Source organism: Bos indicus x Bos taurus, chromosome 3 (assembly GCF_003369695.1).
Source record: "Bos indicus x Bos taurus breed Angus x Brahman F1 hybrid chromosome 3, Bos_hybrid_MaternalHap_v2.0, whole genome shotgun sequence".
Lineage (NCBI taxonomy): Eukaryota > Metazoa > Chordata > Mammalia > Artiodactyla > Bovidae > Bos > Bos indicus x Bos taurus.
In genome coordinates, this window is record NC_040078.1 from 92,772,004 (window position 1) to 92,797,503 (window position 25,500).

Consider the following 25,500-nt stretch of genomic DNA (forward strand, 5'->3'; position numbering starts at 1 on the left):
CAGTGACACTCACCCGTTGGGCACCCAGCTCCCGCTGTGGCCATGCATGTTGTCAGATAAGTGCCAGGATCTTAGATTGTCAACTCCAAGAGGCAGGAGTGTGTGTGTCTAGCCCACCATGTTTCCCGCACCCAGAATCGTGTCTCGTATGTTGTAAGTGTTCTGTGTTTGTATGAAGATAAACAGTTACCCACTGGAGCTCAGCATCTGCATCTGAGAACTGGGGATTTTATTACAGACCCTGCTGGTGATTATGGGAATTAACAGGGGTCCCCAGTGCCTGGTACAGCAGAGGTTCGGGTCGTATTGCTCAAGGGGCTCTGTGCCACGGGAACCCCAGTGACTGCCCTGTACCCGCACCTTCTACAGGCTGTCCCCACTCACTTTGTCTGCTTCTGTCTCTCTCTGCATAGTGAATGGGAGCTACGGCCACTGCACTCCAGGCTCGGAGAAGAGTCTGCTGGATCTGGACCTTGCCGAGGGCCCTGGCCCCACCTGCCGCCAGGGCCTGTTCCTCCCTGCAGGAAGCCCGCCACCCCGGGGCCACCCCCTTGCCTGCGAGAGGCTGCTGCATTTCCCCCACCCCAGCAGGTACGTGCTCCAGCCCCACGCATCAGCTGCCTTCTGTAGACGGTCCCTAGGCCTAGGTCCCTAGGGTTTCCTAGGTCTTACCTGGCTCATGGACACACAGGGAAACTGAGGCATGGGAGGGCTGGAGACCAGCTGGAGCCCGTGAGGCATGTGGACAGCTGCCTGGTCCAGGCTCCACACCTCGCCACTGCACCGCCTCGTGAGACGCAGGAATGCTCTTACTGAGGTGGGTTTCCCCATTGCAGAAGCTGAGCTGACTGTTAACCATTTCAGAAGAATAAGATTCAGAGGATGATAGAGAAGCTGGGGAGGGAGACCCCAGCTCAGGGTTCATGCACACTGTAGTGTCCAACCCTGGACTGTTCCTAGAGCGGAGAGGAGTTCCTCCATCTAGACGTCTCCTGCCCCAGGAAGCCACTGCCCCATAGAACTCTGCCAGGTAACCATCATTCAGTGCTGGCACGTTCCCAGTGATGTGCACCTCTGAACAGATATTCCATCAGATTGCATATTGGACTGAACTCTGCCTCCTGAGACTTCTCCAAGGGTCCCAACCGCGTTGCTATGCCCTCTAGTTTGCTGACAGGCAGAGACCAACCCCAGACAGGCCTCTGCACCCACCCACTCAGCCCCTTGGCCCTCATCCACTGCCTGGGGCTGCTCTCCTGGGGCCTGTCTCACTGATCAGAAAGTCTAAAACTGGCCCACTTGCCTGTTTATAGCTGGTTCCTTCACCAATCATTTATCAAGCCCCAGTTCTGTCCCAGGCATCATGGTTCATGCTGGGGGTGGGGGTGCCTTGGTGAAGGAAGTAAAGGTCTCCCCAACAGAGTTTACTCTTCAGTGAGAGCTCCATGATGGGAGAGAGTCCTAGTTAGCAGGGGGCTTATTTTTCCCACATGGAACTATTTTCTTTGAGACTATAGGCTCTCTGTGGCTTTCTTTGATATCAGTGAGACTTCTAATTTACATGGGTGTATTAATCTGCTTGTGTAACTCAGTGAAGCTATGGACCATGTGTGCAGAGCCACTCAAGATGGATGGGTAATAGTGAAGAGTTCTGACACAGCGTGATCCACTGGAGGAGGGAATGGCAAACCACTCCAGTATTCTTGCTGCGAGAACCCCATGAACAGTATGAAAAGGCAAAAGATACGACATGAGAAGATGAGCCACCCCCACCCACCTCAGGTCACAAGTTCTCCAACATGCTACTGGGGAAGAGTGGAGGGCAATTAATGATAGCTCCAGAAAGAATGAAGCGGCTGGGCCACAGTGGAAATGCTGCTCAGCGGGGCATGTGTCTAGTAGTGAAAGTGAAGTCTGATGCTGTAAGAACAATACTGTGCAGGAAACTGGAATGTTACATCCATGAATCACGGTAAACTGAACGGAGCCAAGCAGGAGGTGGCAGGAGTGAACACTGGTATCTTGGGATTCAGTGAACTAAAATGGATGACAATGGACAAATTTAATTCAGATGACCATTACATCTACTACTGTGGGTAAGAATTCCTTAGAAGAAGTGGAGTACCCCTCCTAGACAACAAAAGAGTCCAAAATGCAGTACTTGGGTGCAATCTCAAAAATGACAGAATGATCTTGTTTTGTTTCCAAGGCAAACCATTCGACATCACAGTAATACAAGTCCATGCCCCAATCACTAATGCCGAAAAAGCTGAAGTTGACTGGCCCTGTGAAGACCTACAAGACCTTCTAGAACTGACACCAAGAAAAGATAACCTTTTCATTGTAGGGTATTAGAATGCAAAAGTAGGAAGTCAAGAGATGCTTGTGGTAACAGGCAAGTTTGACCTTGGAATAAAAAACAATGCAGGCAAAGGCTAACAGAGTTTTGTCAAGAGAACACACTGGTCATAGCAAACACTTTCTTCCAACAACACGTGAGAGAGCTCTGCACATGGACATCACCAGATGGTGAACACTGAAATTAGATTGATTATATTCTTTGCAGCTGAAGATGGAGAAGCTCTATACAGTCTGCACAAGACCTGGAACTGACTGTGGCTCAGATCATGAGCTCCTTATCACAAAATGCAGGCTTAAATAAAAGAAAGTAGGGAAAACACTGTACTACTCAGGTATGACCTAAATCATATCCCTTATGATTATACAGTGGAGATGATGGATAGATTTGAAGGATTAGTCTGGTAGACAGGGTGCCGGAAGAACTATGGACGGAGGTCTGTAACATTGCACAGGAGGCAGTGGCCAGAACCATCCCAAAGAAAAAGAAAAGCAAGAGGGCAGAGTGGTTGTTTGAGAGGCTTTACAAATAGCTGAGAAAAGAAGAGAAGTAAAGGCAAGGGAGAAAAAGAAAGATATATTCAATATTCAACTAAATACAGAGTCCAGAGAATAGCAGGGAGAGATAAGAAAGCCTTCTTAACTGAACAATGCAAAGAAACAAGAAAACAATAGAATGGGTAAGACTAGAGAGCTCTTCAAGAAAATTGGAGATACCAAGGAAACATTTCATGCAAAGATGGGCACAAGAAAAGGACAGAAACAGTAAGGATGTAATAGAAGTAGAAGAGGTTAAGAAGAGGTGGCAAGAATACACAGAAAAACTGGACAAAAAAGGTCTTAATGACCCAGATAACCACGATGACGTGGTCACTCACCTATAGCCAGACATCCTGGAGTGTGAAGTCAAGTAGGCCTTAGGAAGCATTACTACGAACAAAGCTAGTGGAGGTGATGAAATTCCAGTTGAGTTATTTAAAACTCTAAGGGATGATCCTGTTAAAGTGCTTCAGTCAATATGCCAGCAAATTTGGAAAACTCAGCAGTGGTCACAGGATAAAGCAAAGGTCAGTTCTCATTCCAACCCCAAAGAAAGGCAATGCCCAAGAACGTTTGAACTACCACACAGTTGCATTCATTTCACATGCTAGCAAGATAATGCTCAAAATCCTTCAAGCTAGGCTTTAGCAGTACATGAACCGAGAAATTCCAGATGTACAAGCTGGGTTTAGAAAAGGCACAAGAACCAGAGATCAAATTGCCAACATTTGTTGGATCATAGAGGAAACAAGGGAATTCTAGAAAAACATCCACTTCTGTTTTGTTGACTATGCGAAAGCCTTTAACTGTGTGGATCACAACAAACTGTGGAAAATTCTTAGAGAAGGGAATACCATAAAGCCTTACCTGTCTCCTGAGAAACCTGTATACAGGTCAAGAAGCAACGGTTAGAATTGGACATAGAACAACAGACTAGTTCAAAGTTGAGAAAGAAGTACAGCAAGGCTGTGTATTGTCATCCTGCTTGTTTAAGCACAAACTGGAATCAAGATTACTGTGAGAAATATCAACAACCTCAGATATGCAGATGACACTACCCAAATGTCAGAAAGTGAAGAGGAACTAAAGAGCCCCTTGATGAAAGTGACAGAGAGTGAAAAAGCTGATTTAAAGCTCAACATTCATAAAACTAAGGTCATGGCATCGAGTCCTATCACTTCATGGCAAATAGATGGGAAAAAGTGGAAGCAGTGACAGATTTTATTTTCTTGGGTTTCAAAATCACTGCAGACAGTGACTGCAGCCATGAAATTAGAAGACACTTGCTCCTTGGAAGGAAAGCTATGATAAACCTAGACAGCGTATTAAAAAGCAGAGACATCACTTTGCTCACAAAGGTCCATGTTGTCAAAGCTATGGTTTTTCCAGTAGTTAGGTACAGATGTGAGAGTTGGACCATAAAGATGGCTGAGCGCTGAAGAACCGATGCTTTTGAACTGTGGTGCTGGTGAAGACTCATGAGAGTCCATTGGACTGCAAGGGAATCAAATCAGTCAATTCTAAAGGAAATCAGTCCTGAATATTCATTGGAAGGACTGATGCTGAAGCTGAAGCTCCAGTATTTCCCACCCAATGAGAAGAGCTGACTCATTGGAAAAGACCTTGATGCTGGCAAAGGTTGAAGGCAAGAGGAGACGCAGGCAACAGGATGAAATGGTTGGATGGCATCACTGACTCAATGGACATGTGTTTGAGCAAACTCTGGGGGATGGTGAGGGATAGCGAAGCCTGGTGTGCTGCAGGTCATGGGGTTACAAAGGGTTGAACATGAACGGAACAACAACAGTTAATCTGCTTGGGCTGCCATAACAAAGCCCTTCAGATTGGGTGGCTCAAAGAACAGACATTTATTTCCTCAGTTCTGGAGGTCCAGGATCAAGGTGTCTGCAGGTTTGGTCTCTCCTGAGGCCTCTCTCCTGGGCTCGCAGATGGCCACCTTTTTGCTCCCCTGTGTCCTCACGGGGTCTTTTCTTGGTGTGTGCACCTCTGGTGTCTTGTCTTATTCTTACAAGGACTCCAGTCCTATTGGATCAGGGCCTTGCCCTATTTCCACATTTAACCTTAATTATCTCCCTGAAGGCCCTACCTCCAAATCCAGTCTCACTGGGGGTTAGGACTTCAAATTATGAATTTTAAAGGGATGCATTTAAGTACATGACGAGGAGTAAGCAAGCATCTTTTAGACTTTGATCTGTGCATTGTTTGGGGACAGTCAAATGCATTTATCTGCTTGATTGTTCACTGAGGCTCCCCTGGCAGCATCTAGTTTGCTCAGTGAAATTCCTTCTATCTTACGGAAGAAGCTATGCTAGTCAAAGCTTAGGAAGTAGAATTTTTTTTTTTTGGTAGAGATGATCAGAAACATCATTTGTTATTTTGGATTTCATTTGTCAGAGCACAGCAGAGTCTGTACCCAGGACCCTACACCAGCATCAGTCTGAGTCGCTGCCGCTTCTGCTGCTGTTCTGGCTCTTCCAAACTTCCTCATTTTCCTGAAGAAAAAGAGCCCCCAGCCCCCATCCCACACCCAGTTGGATCCTGTGCCTTCTCCCTCCCATGGATTGCCTTGTGTCTTGGGGTCTTTCTGTTCATGCTGCTCCCTCTGATTCAAACAGATCAGATTCAAATTCCTGCTCTCACTGCCTGCCTCTGAGGGCTGGGCACATTGCTTCATTCCTAAGTCAAATAGATGGTAGTGTCTCCCTTGAAGAATTTGGCCATGCCTTCAGCAGATACGTGCATCGTTGTATTGCTGGGATTCATGAGATGGCCCCTGGGAAAGCGGCTGGAGTTGTTCCTTCTTTCTAGGGCCCTGTGCTCACAGTTTCTAGAGATTGCGATGGGAATTGCCTGGGGTGACAGGGCTCAGCAGCAGAGCAGGGCCAGAACCACTGCCTAGCCTCATAGGGACAACGAGGGCAAGGAGAGGGGCTGCCTTAGCTGGCATTCAGAGCCAGGAGACCCTGGGGCCTGAGCTGACCCTTCCCTGCCTGATGCCATTCAAGGTTTTGCTGTTGATTATTCAGGTAACTCGCTTCCCTAGTTGCTCAGTGGTAAAGAATCTACCTGCAGTGCAGGAGATGTGGGTTCAATCCCTGGGTTGGGACGATCCCCTGGAGGAGGGCATGGCAAGCCACTCCACTATTCTTGCCTGGAGAATCCCATGGACAGAGGAGCCTGGTGGGCCATAGTCCATGGGGTCACAAAAGATTCAGGCATGACTTAGCGACTGAACAACAAATTCGGGTAACTCAGTCACAGAACAACACAGCTCTTCTCTTCTCCTAGTGTTGGTTGCTTTAACCTGGCTTTGTTATTTTTAAATTTACTTATTTTTAATTGGAGGGTAGTTGTTTTACAAAGCTGTGTTGGTTTCTGCCATACATCAACATGAATCAGCCATAGGCATACATATGTCCACTCCCTCTTGAACCTCTCTTCCACCTCCCACCCCATCCCACCCTTCTAGGCTGTCACAGAGCACCAGGTTGGGCTCCCTGCATCACACAGCAAATTCCCACTGGCATCTATTTTACACACAGTCTGTTTTTAAAGCGATTGCTCCAAACAGATGCTCATCTGGCTGCCCTTCCCCACCCATGCCCACCTCCGCCAGACCCAGGATCATGACCATGCAAAGAGCACTATTTTTTTTAAGCTCCACAAAGTCATAACTTCAGATAAGATCTTTAAGCTGCTCAGAGCTTTCTGCTGGCAATAGTGAGCCCAGAGTCCCTAGCCCTGTAGATTGGGGGTATGTGTTTGCTCCCTCTGATTCCACCTGGTGACCATGCTCTGGACAGCAGAGTTCCTGAGAAGGAAGAGAGGCCTCTGGTGAGTGAGGCAGAGACTTGTTCAAGTGTAATTGAGAACCGAACTGAAGCGCCCCTTCCCCAGCCTCCCATCCAGGGAGCACTTCAGGTTGGGTTCTGCACATGCGAAGGCTACACCCTGGGAGGGACGGGGAGCCTGGGCTCCGGTCCATGCCTGTCTCTGGTTTGCTGCTTGTGGCTTCTGTGAGCGCTCCGCGCTCTTGGTAGCCGTGGTGTTGGAGCCAGTGGTCTCTGAGGGCTCCAGGCTCTGACTTTCCTTCTCTCCTGTCCTGTCTCTGCTCCTCCACCTCAAGGCTGGAGCTGAGGATGCCAGAGCTCCAGGGACCCCAAGAGGGAGGGGATGGGCTGCCGGGCCATGTTGGGAAGCAGACGGACAGGTGATGACCCCACCACCCCAGGCTCCAAAGGAGCCCCAGGAAGATGGCGGTAATAATGGCAGCGCTGGTGGTACCCCTCACCATGCTGCCCTCCTCCCAGGGGCTGTCACAGCACCTGTCTCCTCCCTTGATCCTGGCAGCCACCCTCCAAGGTAGGGAGGGTTAGTCCTCATTTCACAGGTGAGGAAACTGAGGCTTGGCTGGGGAAAGGTACAAGGGCGTGTGGGGTCAGGCTTTGGGCACGTCCGTAGGCCTCTTAATCTGCCCAGCCAGCTGCTGGGGCTTCTCTGGCCCTGAGTCCAGTGTCACTTTGCTGGGGTCTCCCCCTCTCAGAATTCTCTGATGACCGGCAGGCCCTGACACCTCTTTCTGCATGGGCTTGTCCTGCATTTGGGAGAGGCCCTCTCTAGGAAGGTGTGTACTACCTGTGTGATGATGGCAGCGTCTTGACCAGCCGGGCCCTGCCCATCATCATCCTCACCCTCAGGAGAGCCATTCAACGTCAGGGTGCAGGGAGAGGTCCAGAGCATCTTGCCAAGGTCTGCACAGCGAGGTGTGGCTGAGCCTGGCCCCAGGTCTCAACCTGAGACCTGAGGGTTGGGTGTTCCCTAGTGGTCCTGTGGCTAAGACTCCATGCTCCCAAAATGCAGGAGACCCAGGTTCGATCCCTGGTCAGGAAATTAGATCCTGCGTGCCGCCATGAAGACAGAAGATCCTGCGTGCTGCTATTAAGACTCAGTGCTGCCAAATAAATAAATAAATATCTATATATATATATTTTAAAGAGATAGAGACCTGAGGGTTAAGAGAAGTTAACCTAGATTTTCCCACTGTCCCACGTGGCCTGCCTTCCCATGGCTTCTCCCCAGAGTGGCATTTCGTGCACTCACTGGCTTGACATTCTGGAACATTCGCTCCAAAGAAAGTTTTCTTCGGTTTTTCCTGGGATGACTCCTCACTGTGACTGTGATTCAAACCCCTACTCACTGATGTTCACAGTGGAAAAAAACAGATTGCTTGGGGCAAAACATCACATTTTTAGAAGTTAAGAATGATTACAAGAATTAAGAGAGATTTAAGGGACAAGTAAGCAGAATTTAAAACAGACTGGACCTGGTGTCTCTCCGTGAACCATTCTCAGCCTTCTTCCTCCAGAACTCACTAGAAGGTCACAGGCAGCGGGACAGGGCAGACCCAGGGAGGCCTCAGAGGCAGGACAGATGGCGCTTGGTCTGGAGAGGGTGGTCTGGATATAATAAAAGGACAAAACGTGCGCCTTACTGGCATCTTCCCCCACACAGTCATGTTTTCAGACCTCCTGCCTCTCTTGAACATCTCCCCAGCCCCCTCCGCTTTTTCTCTCTCCCCTTCTTGCTCCATGCTCTTTCCTGCTCACTGGACCACCAGGCCTCATCTCTCTGCTGCCAGTGTCAGCCTTCCTCCCCTGCTCTGGGCTTCTCCGCCCCCTCCGCCCTCAGGCTCCTGCTGTCCCCGGCCCGGCCCTCCCCACTGTGGAGTGCCCACCCTCTCATGACCCCTCTGCACTGTCTTCCAGGTCCCCCAGGCCCCAGGCCACCTATGTGAATGGTGGCCTCCCAGCCACACAGCACATCAAGCAGGAATCCCTGCCTGACTACCGGGCCATGACGGAAGCTCGCGCACCCCCATCCGCCCACTGCCGGGCCCCGCCGGCCACAGGCCTGCACACAGACCTGGACCTCCCGGGCCGAGGCCTTGCCAACCCCGCACCTTCCTGCTACCTTCTGGGCAGTGAACCCAGCTCGGGCCTGGGACCCCCACCTGAGGCCCACCTCCCGGAGGGGGGCCTGAAGCGCTGCTGCCTCTTGGGGCTGCCCCCCACCTCCTCGGTCTCTGTCTCGCCCTGCGCCGCCTCCGACATCACTTCCATCATCCGCTCCTCCCAGACAGCCCTGGTTACCTGTGTCAACGGACTCCGGAGCCCCCCTATGCCGGGAGACACGGGGGGCCCTCCCAAGCGGGCCCGGCCCAGCTCTGCGTCCACCGAGAGCCACGAGGGCACTTTGCGGCTTGAAGCGTGCCGGAAGGCCGGCTTCCTGAAGCAGGAGCCCGCGGACGAGTTCTCAGAGCTCTTTGGACTTCACCAGCAGGGCCTGCCGCCCCCCTACCCCCTGTCTCAGCTGCCGCCTGGCCCGGGCCTTGGGGGTCTGGGGCTGGGCCTGGCGGGCAGGGGGTTGGCTGGGCGGCAGGCGTGCCGTTGGGTGGACTGCTGTGCAGCCTACGAGCAGCAGGAGGAGCTGGTGCGGCACATCGAGAAGAGCCACATAGACCAGCGCAAGGGCGAAGACTTCACCTGCTTCTGGGCAGGCTGCGTGCGTCGCTACAAGCCCTTCAACGCCCGCTACAAGCTGCTCATCCACATGAGGGTGCACTCGGGTGAGAAGCCCAACAAATGCATGGTGAGTTCCCATGGCCTCCGGGTTTGCCCCCACAGTGCTGCACTTAGCTCACTGCCCTGGCAGAGCTCTGCCTGGGGGCCTCCCCTGGCGTCTGGCCAGGGTCCCCTTGCTTGAAGAGGGAAGGACCAGTACTATGGATGTGGCCACCAGTCACAATGGTCAGTGCCCCATTCACTGGGGACCTTGGTGGAGGGCCCCTCGAACTTGCCAGGTACCCTCTTCTCTACCGTCTACGGTCTGGTGTCACACACGCTGTTCAGGTGGTGACACCTGTGATCTGGGGTCAGAGCAGCTCAGCCGGCCTTCTTTCTTACACACAAATGCTCGTGTCCCGTCTGCTGATGACCAGGTGAGTCATGGGGAATATGCTCGCCCCTGGCTCTGGCTCTTCACTAGGGGTCACAGGCTTGATTTTGTCCACAGAGCACTGGGTCCCTACAGGCATCAGGCTTGAGAGCTGTGGGTGCCCAGGGCAGGCTTTGGGGTGAGACCTTTGGTTAGCAGATAAGGCCCTGGATAGCACCTGCGGCGTTCTGGCTGAGGTGGAGACTAAGGTTTCCAGGGACATGCCTATGCTTGCACACACACATGTGCACACTCACACACACACACACACATGCGTGCACGCGCGCACACACACACACACACACACACACACATTAACTGTAGGCATTGAGGCCTCCAGCCCTTCTGACTGGTCATTTTCACGTGCTGCTCTCACTGTGGTGGAAATCTGTATCAGGAATGTTGTCTTAGTCTCTGATATCTTTAGCCAAGCCACCCCCAAGGTCCCGCCAGCTCATCAGGACAGGTGCCTGCCTGGGAGTGGAAGGGCCGATGGAGGTACCAAGTCCCAGCTCTGTCTTCCCAACTGTTGGGGCTTGGGAAAGGCAGAGGAAGGAAGCAGTGTGCCTGGTCTGTAGGGCCAGTGTCATAGCCAAAGTTGAGTTCTTCCAACACTCGTATGCACTCACTGTCTCTGGGCCCTCGCCTGCCTCATGGAGAACTCAGTCTGGGAAGGGGTGCAGCTGGGGGAGAGGTGGACCTCTCTCTGTTCTTGCTCAAAGCGCTGGGCAGCATTGCAGGGCCAGGGAGGGGGCGAGAAGCATCGGCAACCAGCAGCATAAAGTCCATCTTCCTGGGACCAGCTGTTGGCCCTTGGGGCCCATCTGCTTGTGACTTGGGCACCCACTGGACCAGCTTATATAACTTCAAGGAGGCCATGTCTTGAGGATGAGAAAGAATTCACTCTGTAGACAAGTGAGGGGCAGGGGACGGCCCCTGCCAAATAATGTGGGGTGGTTGGCATGCTGGGGTCATGGGGAGCGGCTGGAATGAGCAGGCTGAGAAGTGGACTGTATTGTGTGTCTTTGGGCTGAGAGTGTGCTGGAGGGAGAGCTGGTGGCCAGGCTGATTCCTGGTGATGCCCCTGTTCATCTGGGGTGTTGTGACACGTGACTTGTAAGAGGGCATGCCCCTCTCTGGAAGGAGTTGTCCAGAGGGCATCACAAGGCGGGGTCCTGGGCCGCACACAGTCCCCATCTCTCTCGGAGATCCTGCAGTTGACAGCCACTGAGCTGCAGTTCTCCTTCACATCTTCTGTCTGGGGGTGACCTCACTGGTACCTGCAAGGCCCTTGTGGAGGCAGCCTGACCTGAACCCTGGCATGGCGCTTTTCTTGGGCTCCCATGTAGAGTTGATGGGAGGGAGGTGAGTGACAGGAGTCACTCACAGACTCTGAGATGGAGTCTGTATCCACCCAGGGAGGAGAAACCTAAATGGGCTTCATGGGGCAGGTGATGTTCAAGCCATGTCTATATTTACCTGGGGTTGCCAAGGGCTTTTGCAGATGAAGAAGTGGAAGTTCAGTAGGGCCCAGCGGGCCTTCCACCTGCTGCTGTGAGAACACTTCATCTTACCTCTTAGGGGTTTAGGATTATGGTAGTAAGACCTGCAAGCCCAGCCCCTGAGTGCTGACTGTGTGCAGGGGCTATTCTAAGCCTGTGGTCTCATGCTCCCTGTGGTCCTCACAACAACATTATGGGGCAGATACTATTTTTCCCCATTTTAAAGATGAGGCAACTGAGGCTCAGAGAGATTGTATAATTTGCCCCAGGTCCCACAGTTAGAGACAAACCATAATGACAACAATAATAGAGGCTAATAATCTTGCTAGTAATACTAATAACAATGATGAAGATAACTTGCCCCCTTCTGGCTCCGCTGGTAAAGAATTCACCTACAATGAGGGAGACCTGGGTTCGATCCCTGGGTTGGGAAGATCCCCTGGAGAAGGGAAAGGCTACCCACTCCAGTCTGCCCTCTGATGCCCTTTCGCAACACCTACCATCTTACTTGGGTTTCTCTTGTCTTGGATGTGGGGTATCTCTTTACGGCTGCTCCAGCAAAGTGCAGCCGCTGCTCCTTACCTTGGACGAGGGGTATCTCCTCACGGCTGCCCCTCCTGACCTTGAACGTGGAGTAGCTCCTCTCCGCCCTCCTGCGCATTGGAAAAGACTCTGATGCTGGGAGGGATTAGGGGCAGGAGGAGAAGGGGATGACAGAGGATGAGATGGCTGGATGGCATCACCGACTCGATGGACATGAGTTTGAGTGAACTCCAGGAGTTGGTGATGGACAGGGAGGCCTGGCGTGCTGCAATTCATGGGGTCACAAAGAGTCGGACATGACTGAGCGACTGAACCGAACTGAACCCACTCCAGTATTCAGGCCTGGAGAATTCCATGGACTGCAGTGCATGGCGTCAAAGAGTTGGACACCACTGTGACTTTCACTTCACTTTCAAGGTTACACAGCTAGTAACCCTGGGAGTGGAAGTTGAACTCTCATCTTTCTCAACTGTGATGCTCCTGTTTGTGTGCATCTTCCCCTGTTAAACTGATTGTTCTCTGGGGTCCTGGGGCCAGCCCTGCCGGGTGCCATCCTCTGAAGATGGTAGCAGAATCTCTGAGGTCTACTGTGTGTGCTGTGGGCGTGCTGCCTCTTCCAGAGAGACCGGTGCAGTAGGTAACCCAGGGGAAGGGGCGGGCGCTAGTCCGCACCCAGATAAATAAAATCTCCCTTCCCTGTAAAATTATTAATTTCTCATGACAGGCCTCTGCTACCATGTGCTGTAATAGACAAAGGAATTTTGAACGCAGAGCCTCCAGAGAACAGGAAATAGATGAGACACTTTGATTGAAGAGTAAATGGCCCACTAAAATAGCAGTTAATCCTTTTATTATCTTTCCAGCAGCCGTTTGCACAGTTCTTTCATGAGGTAAGCCTTCCCCGCCCAGTCCAACTGTAACACTCCCGTGCTCGTCCTTGCAGCTGGTTCACATTTATCCTGCGGAGCCTCTGCTCCCACACCAGGTGGGCCTGGAGGAGCCCTCTGCCTAGGCCGTTCGTCCTCAGGCCCGGCCAGGGACCAGGACTCGCCTTGCTGTGCACCCTCCTTCCACGGGCGCACCCCCCCCCACCCCCGCCCTCTCCGTGGCCCATCCGCGCCGTCCAGAGGAAGCGCCCTAATCTCTTTGCAATATCCTGTTATGTTTCTTATGTTGTCGGAGTGTCTTAGCCTTATTAAATTTGGGGTTTCATCTGCGTTACGATAGCAAGGTTACGTCCAACCCAAATACTGACGCGACGCCTCCGAGACGTTAACTTTGAAAAGATTAATTTCTTGCTTTCTTAGATTGGCTCTCCCAGACAGTTGGAATTCTGATTGTCTGAGACTGCAGAAATTAGCAGACTATGAGTTTGCTTTTTTCCACGTTGAGAAAAAGACGGGCAGAAGTGAAGGAGGAGAATCTCTCATAACCTTAGGTTTTGATGACAATTCCTGACTTTTGTGAAGAGCTTGACCAAAGCTGTGAGCACGGCATGGAAGGTGTGAAAGGCAGGTGAAAGCACAAATCTAGAGTCACACTGACCTGGGGCCCTGCGGCTTACCGGCTGTGTGACCTCAGGCAGGTGACTTAACCTCTCTGAATCGTCCTCCTCGTCCTTGGTCGCTCAGTCGTGTCTGACTCTTTGTGGCCCCATGGGTCTGCAGCCTGCCAGGGTCCTCTGTCCATGGAATTTTCCAGGCAAGAGTACTAGAGTGGGGTGCCATGCCTTCCTCCAGGGGATCTTCCCAGTGCAGGGATTGAACCTGTGTCTGCTGCACTGGCAGGCAGGTTTTTAACCACCAGTGCCACCTGGGAAGCCCTCCAGTCTCTGAATCGTACTCAGTTGTAAAATGGAGTGATAATATTACCTACCTTTTAGGGCTGTTGCTATTAGGATTGAAAGAGATAACATAGGGAAGTGCTTGCTGCTGCTGCTGCTGCTAAGTCGCTTCAGTCGTGTCCGACTCTGTGCGACCCCATAGATGGCAGCCTACCAGGCTCCTCGTCCCTGGGATTCTCCAGGCAAGAGTACTGGAGTGGGGTGCCATTGCCTTCTCCAGGGAAGTGCTTAGTTAATTCTTAGCTTCCTTGGGCATACTCTTCACACTGATCATCTGAAGAGATTCATACAGTAGCCCTAGGAATTAGGACGGGGTCGTTGATGGCTATTTTACCAATGAGGGACCTGAGACTCAAAAGAGCCAGGCAGGAGTGGAGCCCGGCCTGGAGGTTGGCTGAACACTGCAGCCTCCACTGTTGTGGGGTGGGCAGGAGTGTCACACGTGCTGATGGCCTTGTGGGCAGGTGTCTGCCAGGGACGCACGGCCTCTGCTCCGTGCCAGATGGCTATTCAGGGTGACTGGAGTTAGAACGGGGAGCCGGGGCAGGGCCACAGGGAGGAGGCGCTGGTCCCTGCTCTCCCAGTCCTGATGCACGGCTGAAGCCTCAGGTCTGGACTTACATCCTGCCTGGGTTCCTCTGGCAGCTGCAGCTGCACTGACCATTGGTCCCTTGCCCCCTCCAGACGGTCCTAAATGTTGTCGGACTGGGACCAGGGATATACATGAGAAAGAGGCTTGACTGAGGGTCTGGGATCATATCTCATAGGAAGTCCTGAGGAAGGAGAGACCTAGCTTCTTCTGAGACAAGCTATGTCCAGCTATGGATTACCTTGCCCTAGCTAAGGTAATGTCAGTTCGAAGACTCAATGTATCTGCTCTGTATCACCTGGTGCAGCTGCCTGGACCATTCCATAGGCTGCCACCTTTGCCCAGACTCTCCCTTCAGCAGAGTAGAATCCTCAGTGCTGCTCATATCACAGCGTGTGGGGTCCCGAGCATCTGTCCCCGCCCCCCAATGTCCTGAGACCAGCCCAGTGAGGGGCCACATTCCTGGCCAGCTGACAGCCCTGACTCATCTCAGCATCTCCGGCTCATCCCAGGGAATTATCCAGGAGTTTGAAATGACTGAGCAGGCAGCTTTACCAGTCCATCCTCATCATGTAGGAAGAGGGCATGGGGAAGACAGGCCCTGAGAGAGTGGGGATCCAGGATCGCACAGCAGATGGGGCAACTTCAGTGGGCAGGGGGCTTCCTGGTGCGACTGGTCACCAAAAGTTGGAAAAGTGACCTTCCAATGAAGGAAGAATTCACCCCCTGAAGCACTTGCTTTGCCGGAGGGACACCTCTCCTGTGTGCCAGGAGTCAGGGGTCTAGAGATGAAGGTGATGCGAGACTTCTAGCGCCAGGGGAAGGATTCTGCCCTTTAATCCTGTGGTCTTAACTACTGGACGAGGGAGGGTGGGAGAAGAGCCAGGAGCTGCAGTTTTCAGCCTGGCTGCTTGTCGGAGTCGGTCAAGGCAGGATAGGAACATTATTGAAATACTCACTGGGTAATTTTCAGTACTTAGGACTTCCATGCATGTGTGGTCTCAGCCCTCAGAACATTCCTGGAGACTGGAATTATCCCCATTTTACAGATGGGGAAAGGCTAGTCCAGTTCATGCCCAAGTTCAGGTCTCAGGTGTATCGTGGGGTCAATTTGAACCCAAGTCTCAGCCTGACTCCAGAGACTGTGCACTAGCCATGACCCCGAGCCATTTCCCAAGCAGAGAATTGTCATCTGTTTACACATGTTGGGAAAACATCCAGATCTGAAACTCACTCAGCAAGCTGATACCGAGTGCTTCCCATGTGCCAGGCCCTCGTGGGCAGTGGGTTTACAGAAGAGAATCAGAGTCAACCTGGCCCCGTGGAGCCCTGATGGAGCAGGGAAGCAGGTAGGCACCTGTGTTTAACTAGTTTTCCCAAGCCACTGGCACATCATCTTAAGAGCCTGCAGGTCCCTGCCCTGCCGACGTGATGGGTCTTTTGTTCTGTATTAGAGAACACTCATGGGATGAAGAATAAGACCATTTCACCATGTTAAAAATCATTGTCACCTGAAAACAGTCTCCCTTTCTGGAGGCTGTGCTTTCTGGTGAGATTAAAAGACTGTAAAATTGAGCATGGTTTAAACCCCTTGCCCTGGAGGAGCCTGCTGTACATGAGTCCATAGAGGCCAAGCTGGTCCAGCCAGGTCTGGTCACCAAACCCACCCACTTTGGAAATGGGCCTGAGCCTTGCCTCGTTCTGATGGTGGGGAGCGAGAGGGTCTGGGTAGGAAAACCTTCTGAACAAATGCAGTCCTTAAGTTAGCACTGTGCGCTTGTTAAGGACCCTTACTGAGGTCCGTCCTCTGGGCCTTGGCTTTTGCTGATACCTCCATATGGAGTACTTTTTCCAGCCTGTGCGTGTGTGGCTAAGTTACTTCAGTCATGTCCGACTCTTTGCCACCCTGTGGACTGTAGCCCGCTAGGCTTCTCTGTCCTTGGGAGTCTCTAGGCAAGAATACTGGAGTGGGTTGCCATGCCCTCCTTCAGGGGATCATCCCAACCCAGGGATCTAACTCATATCTCTTATGTCTCCTGCATTGGCAGGCAGTTTCTTTACCACTAGTGCCGCCTAGGAAGCCCAGCAAACTCCTAACCATCCTGCACAACCCAGTCCAGTGTCCTCTCCTCAGCTCCCCCTCTCTGTGCCTCCTGTTCTCCCACCATGTGTTCCCCCATTTATAACAGTGCTCCTGGTGTGAATGTCTTGGAGACCACATGCTGTTTGGCACCTGGCCTGGCCTTGGAGGCAGAGATGCTGAGCCTGTTCCCAAGGCTTTGCTGGGGTGGTCATCTGACCTCTGTGCTCCAAAGCTGTGTGAAGTTGCCTGGACACTGTCCTCCAGAGCAGTTTCCTATAAAGTTGCAAGATTGGAGGGACCTTAAAGATGGTCACAGCCACCCCTTATCTGATGCTTGAAATTTCCCTGTAGGAAAGCCTTAATTTTAAACCTGGCCAGCCTGTGATTGTGTGCAATTAACTTGACTCTTGTGAGCCTGTTTTCTTACCTGTAAAGTGGAGAGAATATGACTGTTCTGAGGCTTCGATGAGGGACTATACATGAGATGCTTGTGCGGTGCCTGGCACACAGTAAGCACACAGCACGTGATCTGACTGCTCTGGGCGGTTTGCATTAGGATACGAAAAGAGGGAGGGTCTAAAATGCACAGCGGTCAAGCAGTCCTGAGTGTCCCCAGAGGAACAGAGACTGTCGTAACTTTCAGCTCGGGCATGGATGTGGCCTTGGATGGCTCACTTGGCTATGCTGAGCCTCAGTTTCCTGATCTGTGAAATGGGATTAATGCCTAGCATTCTGTGTTTCTTGGGGCTCAGCAGATGCTCCTGCCCTTTCCCTTCTTGAAGTCAAGGTTCCAGCTCCACAGATCTTGGCTTACACTGGATGCCTTCCTCTCTTCCCCAGTTCGTAAAACTCAAACTCAGGGGCCTTCGTAAGGAGAGGCTTTCTGGAAATTTTAGCCTTGGGAACAACTCAGAGCCCTGAGGGCTCCCACTCATCACTGTTTAGAGGGGGAAACTGAGGCGCCACAGATGGAAAAGACTTGCCTGGAAAAGAGAGGAAGGAGGCTCATCCCCGCTCTGCTGCTTACTGACTGTGCAAACTTGGACCGGTCACTTCACTCCTGAGCCTCCACTAATGCATCTATAAAATGGGGCTTATGATGTTCACCCAGAAGAGTCTCTGAGGGGTGGAGGCTTGTGCTTCGAAAACTGCAGAGGGTATCAAGTTGAGTCCCCAACTCCCAGTCCAGTGCTCCTGCCCACAGCCAGGCCCGGAGTACACAGTCACCCTCATAGGCCTGTCCCTTCCAGCTGGGTTTTCCAACAGGCACAGAACCCACTAGCCACCTGCTTCCCAGATGCAGTGCCTGGCCTTTAGGCCTCTGTGTGCAGCTCTTCTGCCCCCTCCTCCTCTGCTGCACAGCCCCCCATGCCCACCTCTCTTCCTTCCACATCTGTCCCCACCCCTGCTACTCCCATGCACTCCCCCATCCCCAGCCCTACCTCATCTCCATCCCTGACTCCCCGCCCCCCATCTTATTTAAAGTCTGAGTCAGGAATTGGTGAGTCAGGGAGGACCAATGACTAAACACGGAGGATAACTTTTGGGGTTCATATCCCCACTCTGCCCCTTAACCAACAGTGAGACCTCAAACAAGTCACGTGGCCTCTCTGAGCCTCAGTTTCCTGTCTGTGTAAAAGGGAGAGTGTTGTGAGAATTAAATGAGATCATGTGTATGGAGCACTTACCTCATGCCTCCTGGCAAAATACTCCATGCTTCATGCTGGAGAACAGGAGCGCTTGTTATTTTTTTTTGAGTCATCAAACCCGAGCTCTCAGAGAGATGAGAATTCCTGGGAGCACCAGACTGGAGGGTACAGGAACACTGGCCAAGTTTTGTGAAGTCAGCACTGCTTTATGGAATATGAAAAAAATTAAGAGTACAAAAACACAGCCCTCTGAATTGAATTTAAAATAATAAAAAGAGAAAAAGCTTTTGAATTTAATGTAAGTGGAATTGAAATGATTCTCTTATTGGCATGAGAAAGTCAGATAAAATCAACAGTGACTTGAAGAAAGTGTCCAGAACATGTTTTCGAAGAGGGACATCCTGGAAATGGTAAACTTCATGATTGAGCATTAATAGGCTCTGTCTCCGCTGATGGCAGATGGGTTATCTGAGCCGACCTCCTGCGCCTCACTTGGCCTGCTACAGTGACGGATCTCATCTGTTATGTGAGTGATGGGCCACACCAGCCTTCTGTAGCCCCAGTCACCTCCACGACCCAGGACACTCAGCTTACCTATTTTCCTCTGTGGGGAGAGTGCCTTAGGCTCAGCTGTATTGTCTCTTCCCCCGCCACCCCGCTGCCCCACACCACTGCTAGCTCCTCAACACAGTTTTATTGATGCTCTTACTGCACCAGGGCTTCCCTTGTGGCTCAGCTGGTAAAGAATCCGCCTGCAATGCATACGACCTGGGTTCAATCCTTGGGTTGGGAAGATCCCCTGGAGAAGGGAAAGGCTACCCACTCCAGTATTCTGGTCTGGAGAATGCCATGGACTGTATAGTCCATGGGGTTGCAAAGAGTCAGGCATGACTGAGCGGCTTTCAGTTTATGGTGCCAGGTTAGATGCTAGGAGCAGGGGGTGCAGCATTGAATGAGGAATGGTCCAGTGCTGAGTGCATTAACCAAATGCTGCAGAGACACAGAGGAGGGAGAAGTCATCCCCCAGGAGGTCATGAGAGCCGGGCTTTGGAGGGAGAGTAGGGGCTTCCCAGATGCAGATCATGAGGGAAGGCATTTCACGGAAAGGGAGCAGCCACACAAAAGATGTGACGGTCTTGACCCTTGGGGGGAACATAGGTAGCCTCTGGTATTCTGTGCATGGGGGCTGGGAGCAGAAATGGTAGTTGAAGTTGGCCCTTAAAGGACCTTGAAGTCCAGTATGAAGAGCTTGGACTCTACCCTGAGTGGTGGGAGGGTGCTGAGCAGGAGAGTGAGACAATCAGCGTTGACATTTAGAATGTTGGTTGTGTTGCGGGAGCATCTGACGGGGAACAGCAGTAGGCAGATGAGGACAGGGAGGCCCAGGAAGGAGCATTCTTCCCTGGGTCCGCTAGAGCAGAGAGTGGAGCCTGGCTGCCAGTCAAGGCCTGGGCACCATGGGCCAGCCCAGCTCAGCTCAGCTCAGCGAGCCGGGCACAGTGTCTGTACCTGATTGGGTACCAGAGCTCAGTCCTCCTTTGGAAACAGCATCCAGCACATTTACCAGTGGGAAATGGGAAAGGCATTTCCCATAATGTGGCTCTGTAAAGTTTGCACAACTGTTCTTTGTTTTCCATCCATCCCCACAATAAATCTTCCTCCACTGCCAGGATTTGGGCCTCTGGGTCTGTAAGTGATTACCGTGCTGACTCGTGCAGCACTGCCTCCTCAAGATGCATTCTTCTGACGTGGGTAATGATAAAATGAGAGCCCATCACTGAGACTTACGGCCTTGCGAGTGGCAGTTTCCAAATGGCTGGGAGGTGGCCGCCTGCTCTGGCCTCGTCCACGTACCCCCACTGCCCCAGCCTCCCTTGATAATCAGCCATGTTGGGGACATAGAGCAGAGAGCTCTATGAGATCACGGGAGTCCTGGGCTGTGCATTTCTTAGAGATGGTGGTCTCTGCTGTCATGGAGGAGAGCAAGTACCAGTGTGTGTTCAGCTGATGGACCATCCACCATCCTCTCTGTTGGACTGAGACAGAAAACATAGGTTTTTCAAGCTAAAATGAACATTTGCAGCTTCCAGGGCATGACCAGGCCCTGGGGTGAAGTTTGGATAGATAGCTCCTGTGCTCAAGGAATGCTTAGGGCAGTGGCAGGACCCTTCTGTTATAATGGCCTCATTGAAATCCACAGCGGGGAAGCTTCCTGGCCAGGTGTCACATCTGGGACCCACCTCCTGTCCCTGGTTCCATGCTCCATCATCTTCCCACTGCCCACACTTGCCTTCTGCACCACAATTGAATCACAAAATATGATGAACCCCTTGTTTGAGGAGATAGTTTGGCCTCTGGGGTCCTTTCTGACCAAGTTTAGTTGCCAATGAACGTGATAGCAGTTGGAAGACAAGGGAGTTTGGCCCCAGGAAGAGTCAGCTGTGCCTCCAGTACTTTCCCAAGATTTCAGTCCTACTCCCTGCTCCCATTTCTTCTCCCCAGGCATCCAGGGCAGGAGGAGGTGGCCTCGTGGAGGCCACAAGTCTGAATGCTTCTTGCTGTGTGCTGGTTCGTACTTTTGCTATTTGCTGATATGGAAACTGAGGCCTGTAGAGAGGGTTTGGCTCATGGAAAATCACAGAGCAAAGGAACCAAAGCTCCACTCCCTGCTTCCCAGTGCAGTGTCTGTTGAGTACCTACTATGCGCCAGGCCCCTTGTTGAAAGTTGCTTTGTGTTGCCTCTGTCTGTACCACCACTGCCTCCCAAGATTCTGGAGAAGGCCAGTTGGGTTGTGTTTGCACTGAGGGAGAACCCCCCGGGGCCTCTCCTCTGATGCTCTTCCCAGGCCCTGCAGCGCTTTTTGACAGAGGAGGACTCAAGCCTCATGGTGGCAGATGGCCCACTGGAGGTCACACAGAGGAGATGGCTGGCAGCTTGTGCAGTCCACATGGGTCAGAATCACTTTCCCTCCTGGCAGGATCCAGTTCAGGCAGCCCTGCCCAGCAGGCTCCAGGGAGGCTGCAACCAGTGGTGGGTTTCAGATATCACAGCTCCTTACATGCATTAAAAAAGCATGATGGTTGATTGCTGTGGGTGTTGGTCCCAGAGGAAGACTGGCTTGTGCAAATGCCCACCTAGGTGGGCACCAACACGAGTCTGCAGCTCCTCTGCCCACCCCAACCCCTTATCTTCTTCATGCACATGTAACTAACCACCTGGCCTTGGGACTCAGTTTCTTCACGCGTGTGACAAGGACTTTGATCGGTTCCAAGCCTTTAGGTTTCCTGATCCCAGCTCCACCAGTCTGGGTGAGACAGCGTGGGCCTGGGGTGCAGAGCTTGGTTCCCCCCTCCGGCTTTGCATCAGTCTTGTGGCTCTGGAGGAGCCACCAGACCCTCTGGGACTCTGTTTTGTCATCAGTAAGATGGAAGGTTTGGGTCCAGGATTGCTAAGATCCTTTGAGCCTAGTTACCTTTCAGCATTCCTGGCCAGGCCCTCAGGAAGAGGAAGGAAGTGGAGGGCAAGAAAGGGGTAGGTGTGGCCCCTATGAGCTGTCCAACCTCAGTCGCTTCCACGTGCTCTGCTCCGGCCGCAGGGGTTCCCAGCTGGTCCTCACACCTGCCAAGTTCATAACCACTTCCGGCTCTGTGTGGCTCTTCACTCCCTCAGGGATTCTCTTGTTCCAGCCCTGCCTCCCTTTCACTCAGGCCCGTGGAAGCTTTCATTGAAGTCCAGGTCACCTCTTCCAGGAGGCCTTCCCTGACCACCAGTCTAATGTAATATCTTCAGTCACTCTCTGCCCCTCATACTATCCAACATTATGTGTTTGTCTCTGACCTGTTCCCTCCACTTCATTGTAAGCTCCACAAAGTCCAGATCTTTTTATGTTTTGTTCTCTGTTGCGTTTCCAAGGCCTCGAACCATAGGTGATGGACAGCTATTTGCTGAATGAATGGGATTGAGTGCAAAGGCAGAGGGTGTAACTCAGTGGGACAGAAGTGATGGAGCATTCTGGGAAGGGCCTAGGCTGAGAGCCAGGAGCCTTGTCCTGTAGAATGAGTGTTTTTGCAACAAACTCACAGGGTCGTGGTGAGGATTGCATAGGTCGCTGTCAAAGGGGCATTTCTGGGTTAGGCTGGATGGGTAGTGTGCCCAGAGAGCCCAGCACAGCACCCGGTGCGTGGATGGTGCTCAGCACGTGTTAGTTCCCTCCTCCCACCCCATCCCTGCCCTGATTTCCTTCGCTCCTTAATCTGCAATATCAGGATAAAGGGAAGTCTGTACCCCAAGTTATCCACCTCATGGAGTATCAGAGCCAGACAGGGGCTTAGAAACCATCTGACTCAATCCTGTCTGTGGATTTGGAAACTGAGGCCTAAAGAGGAAGAGTTCTTGTCCTCATTCCTGCATGGTTTCTGGGGCTTGGAGAGAAATTTACTATCAAGCCCTTCACAGAGTAGAAGCTCTGCAGTTAGCTGCTGCTGCTGCAGCTGTTTATCATTAATTCAGTCTCCACAGATCTTGTTTTTATGACCACGGGGCTAAAGATGGAGCAAGAGTACACGTTTGCATTAATTGACAACAAAAGGAGTATTACAGCCAAGAATACAACAGAGGAAATGATTAAACTACCCCAAAGCAGCTACTTTAAAGTGTGAAGAAGGAGGAAAAGTGGCATTTTTAAGGAATGTGCTGTCCTCCAGAAAGCAGGTTAAGCCCTTTGTTTTCTCGGTGAATTTTTTGATGTTGGCATTACTGTCCCATTTTATGGATGAGGATACTGAGGCTCAGAGATGTTAAGTGCTGGGAATCCAACACCCAGCCAACCACTGCTCCAGGATATCCTCTGTATCAGTTTTTTTCTGTAATCGAGCATGAATGATCATTCTCAGTTTTCAGTGATCTCAGCCCAAAGAATGCCTGCCATCTTAATTAGTGACTTCGACTCCCCAAGAGCAATCCCACATAATCTGGACTTTTCTTGGATCCTTCCACTTAACCTACACTGGTTGAAGGATGGGGTTTGCTGTATCAAGAATCAGCATCACAAGCCCAAGGCATCCTTGGGCCCCCCCCTTCCCTGGCTTCTTATGTAGGGAGACAGTGACCTCACAGGTTAGGAGAGGTGTGTGGAGGGTCAGAGGAAGGGAGGGGTTCGGGGCTAGCTGTCTGGGCCTCTAGTCCTGGGGACCGGAGAGAGAACCGGGTCAGGATGGAGTCCTCTGTGGCCGTGACTGTGTGCACAGGGCAGGAGAGAGAATGTGGGGAGGTCCCACAGCCAGTGAGAGTTGTGGAGTTGGGATTCTGATCCAGGGAAGCAGAAGGCATAACCACTCCTCAAGAAGAGCTGGACAGTACCTTCAAGGCTTTTGGAATTCACTTGTGATCCCTTATTCACCATGATGTTGGTTAGGCAAACTGTTTTCTTGTTCTGGTCTCAGTTTCCTTGTCTGTTTAGTTGGAGTGATAATCCTGCCTCATGTGCTGCAAGTGGTTTACCGCCCATCACCCCATATCATCCTCATGAGAACCATTGTCCCATCGTCCCAATGAGGACACTGGGACCTGGTGAGGCAGGGTGACCAGCAAAGGGTCACATGGCAGGTCAGCAGTGCTGCCCGGGTCACACACAGGTCAGCAGTGATGCTCAGGGTCACGCACAGGTCAGCAGTGATGTCCAGGGTCACAGGTCCGCAGTGATGCTCAGTGTTACACACAGGTCAGTGGTGATACCCCGGTCACACTCAGGTCAGTAGTGATGCCCAGGGTCACAGGTCAGCAGTGATGCCCAGAGTCACTCAGTGGGTCATTGGTGATGCCCAGAATCACAGGTCAGCAGTGATGCTTAGGGTCACACACAGGTCAGTGGTGATGCCCAGGGTCACTCACTGGGTCAGTGGTGATGCATAGGGTCACAGGTCAGTGCTGACACCCAGGGAACGCATCACCTGTTGCCCCTCTCTGAGTTCCACTTCCGCTTATGCCCTGGTGTGATGGTGGTGTCTGTCGGGTCAGTTCTGTTTACCCTGGGAAGCTGGGGGAAGACAAGGTGTGGTCCTGTGGCAAGAGGAAGAGAGGGTCTGCTGCCTGCAGTCAACACCTCTGTCAGGAAGTTTGAGGCTCGTGTCTTTGAAGCGCCAGCCCTTTAATCGTCTTCACAAGCCCAGAAAGGTTTGTCCTGACAACTGGTTGGCAAACTCAGCCGGGGGACCGCCCTGCCCCACAGCCGGGCAGCAGTTTCAGCCTTTCAGGATCTGTCTGAGGTCGTTACTGTGGGTATAAATTAGATTCACCTGGCAAAGCCCACTTCCCACTGGAATCTTCATGAAACTCTCTGTTTGGATCCTGTCAGAGAGGGAAGCATGCAGGAGGCCTAGGTCCCTGGGGAGTCAGCAGGTGGGAAGTTGGAGCTTCCTGGACTCATTGGTGAGATGCATAAAGCAAGCCAGGCCTCATCAAGACAGGTGTTGACCCCAGAACTTTTGGCTTCAGCCTCTTCTTCCATAAAAAGTACTAAAACTTATATTTTATGATGGCATTGGTTTCAAGACAACATATTAATGTTATATAGTAAAACATTTTATTTGACCTGGTGTTCGTGGTGGTGGTTTAGTTGCGAAGTCGCGTCTGACTCTTTGCGACCCCATGGACTGCAGCCCACCAGGCTCCCCTGTCCATGGGATTACCTAGGCAAGAATACTGAAGTGAGTTTCCATTTCCTCCTCCAGGGGATCTTCTTGACTCAGGGATCAAACCCGCGTCTCCTGTGTCAGTAGGCAGATTCTTAACCACTGAGCCACTTGGAAAGCCCTTTTTTTTTGACCTAAAGGTTCCTTGGGTCTTCTGATTATAAATGAAATTCAAACATTTTCGTGGGTCCCTAGAAGTGTTCTGCACTCTGTGGACTGTGTGCGCAGTGCCTGGTGGACGAGAGCAAGGCCTGCAGAGGCTGGAAGCGCTTGTGGTGCAGCCCAGCCCTTGCCTCCCTCCTCTTCCCTGGGAGTCAGTTACATCCTCCTTGAAGAGGAATGACTGGTGGAAACCCAAAAAAATCCTGCTGTGGTCTTCTATGCTGTCTCCTTGTGTTCTAGTGCACTGTATTCCTGATCATTGCGTTCTTGTCTTTCATTAAGAATTCTTGAGTATTCACTACAAACGATCTAGATTCTGTTAAATCAACATAGATGAAAGAAAAGAACATAAATACATGAAAACCCTAAACTCACGTAGCTACTGCAATTAAATCTTACGTTTAGTAGAGCTTCCTGGAAGCCAAGGCAAAGAAAGCAAGTTGTTGAATTGTAGGCTTCTTGTCTGGTAAAGGAAGCAGAGCAACCAGCTTGTGTCTTGGGGGCAGTTTTGTATGGATATCAAACCT

The 25,500-nt window shown here is 51.8% G+C and overlaps 1 protein-coding gene across 1 annotated transcript in view; it reads left to right on the top strand.

Annotated features, from left to right (window-relative positions):
- Positions 1-25,500, top strand: part of GLIS1 (GLIS family zinc finger 1) — a 259,538-nt gene that overhangs the window by 159,564 nt on the left and 74,474 nt on the right. The window contains exons 2-3 of the mRNA XM_027537194.1: positions 414-591; positions 8,685-9,567. Coding sequence (XP_027392995.1) covers positions 414-591; positions 8,685-9,567 — 1,061 coding nt within the window. The remainder of the gene's footprint in view (positions 1-413; positions 592-8,684; positions 9,568-25,500) is intronic.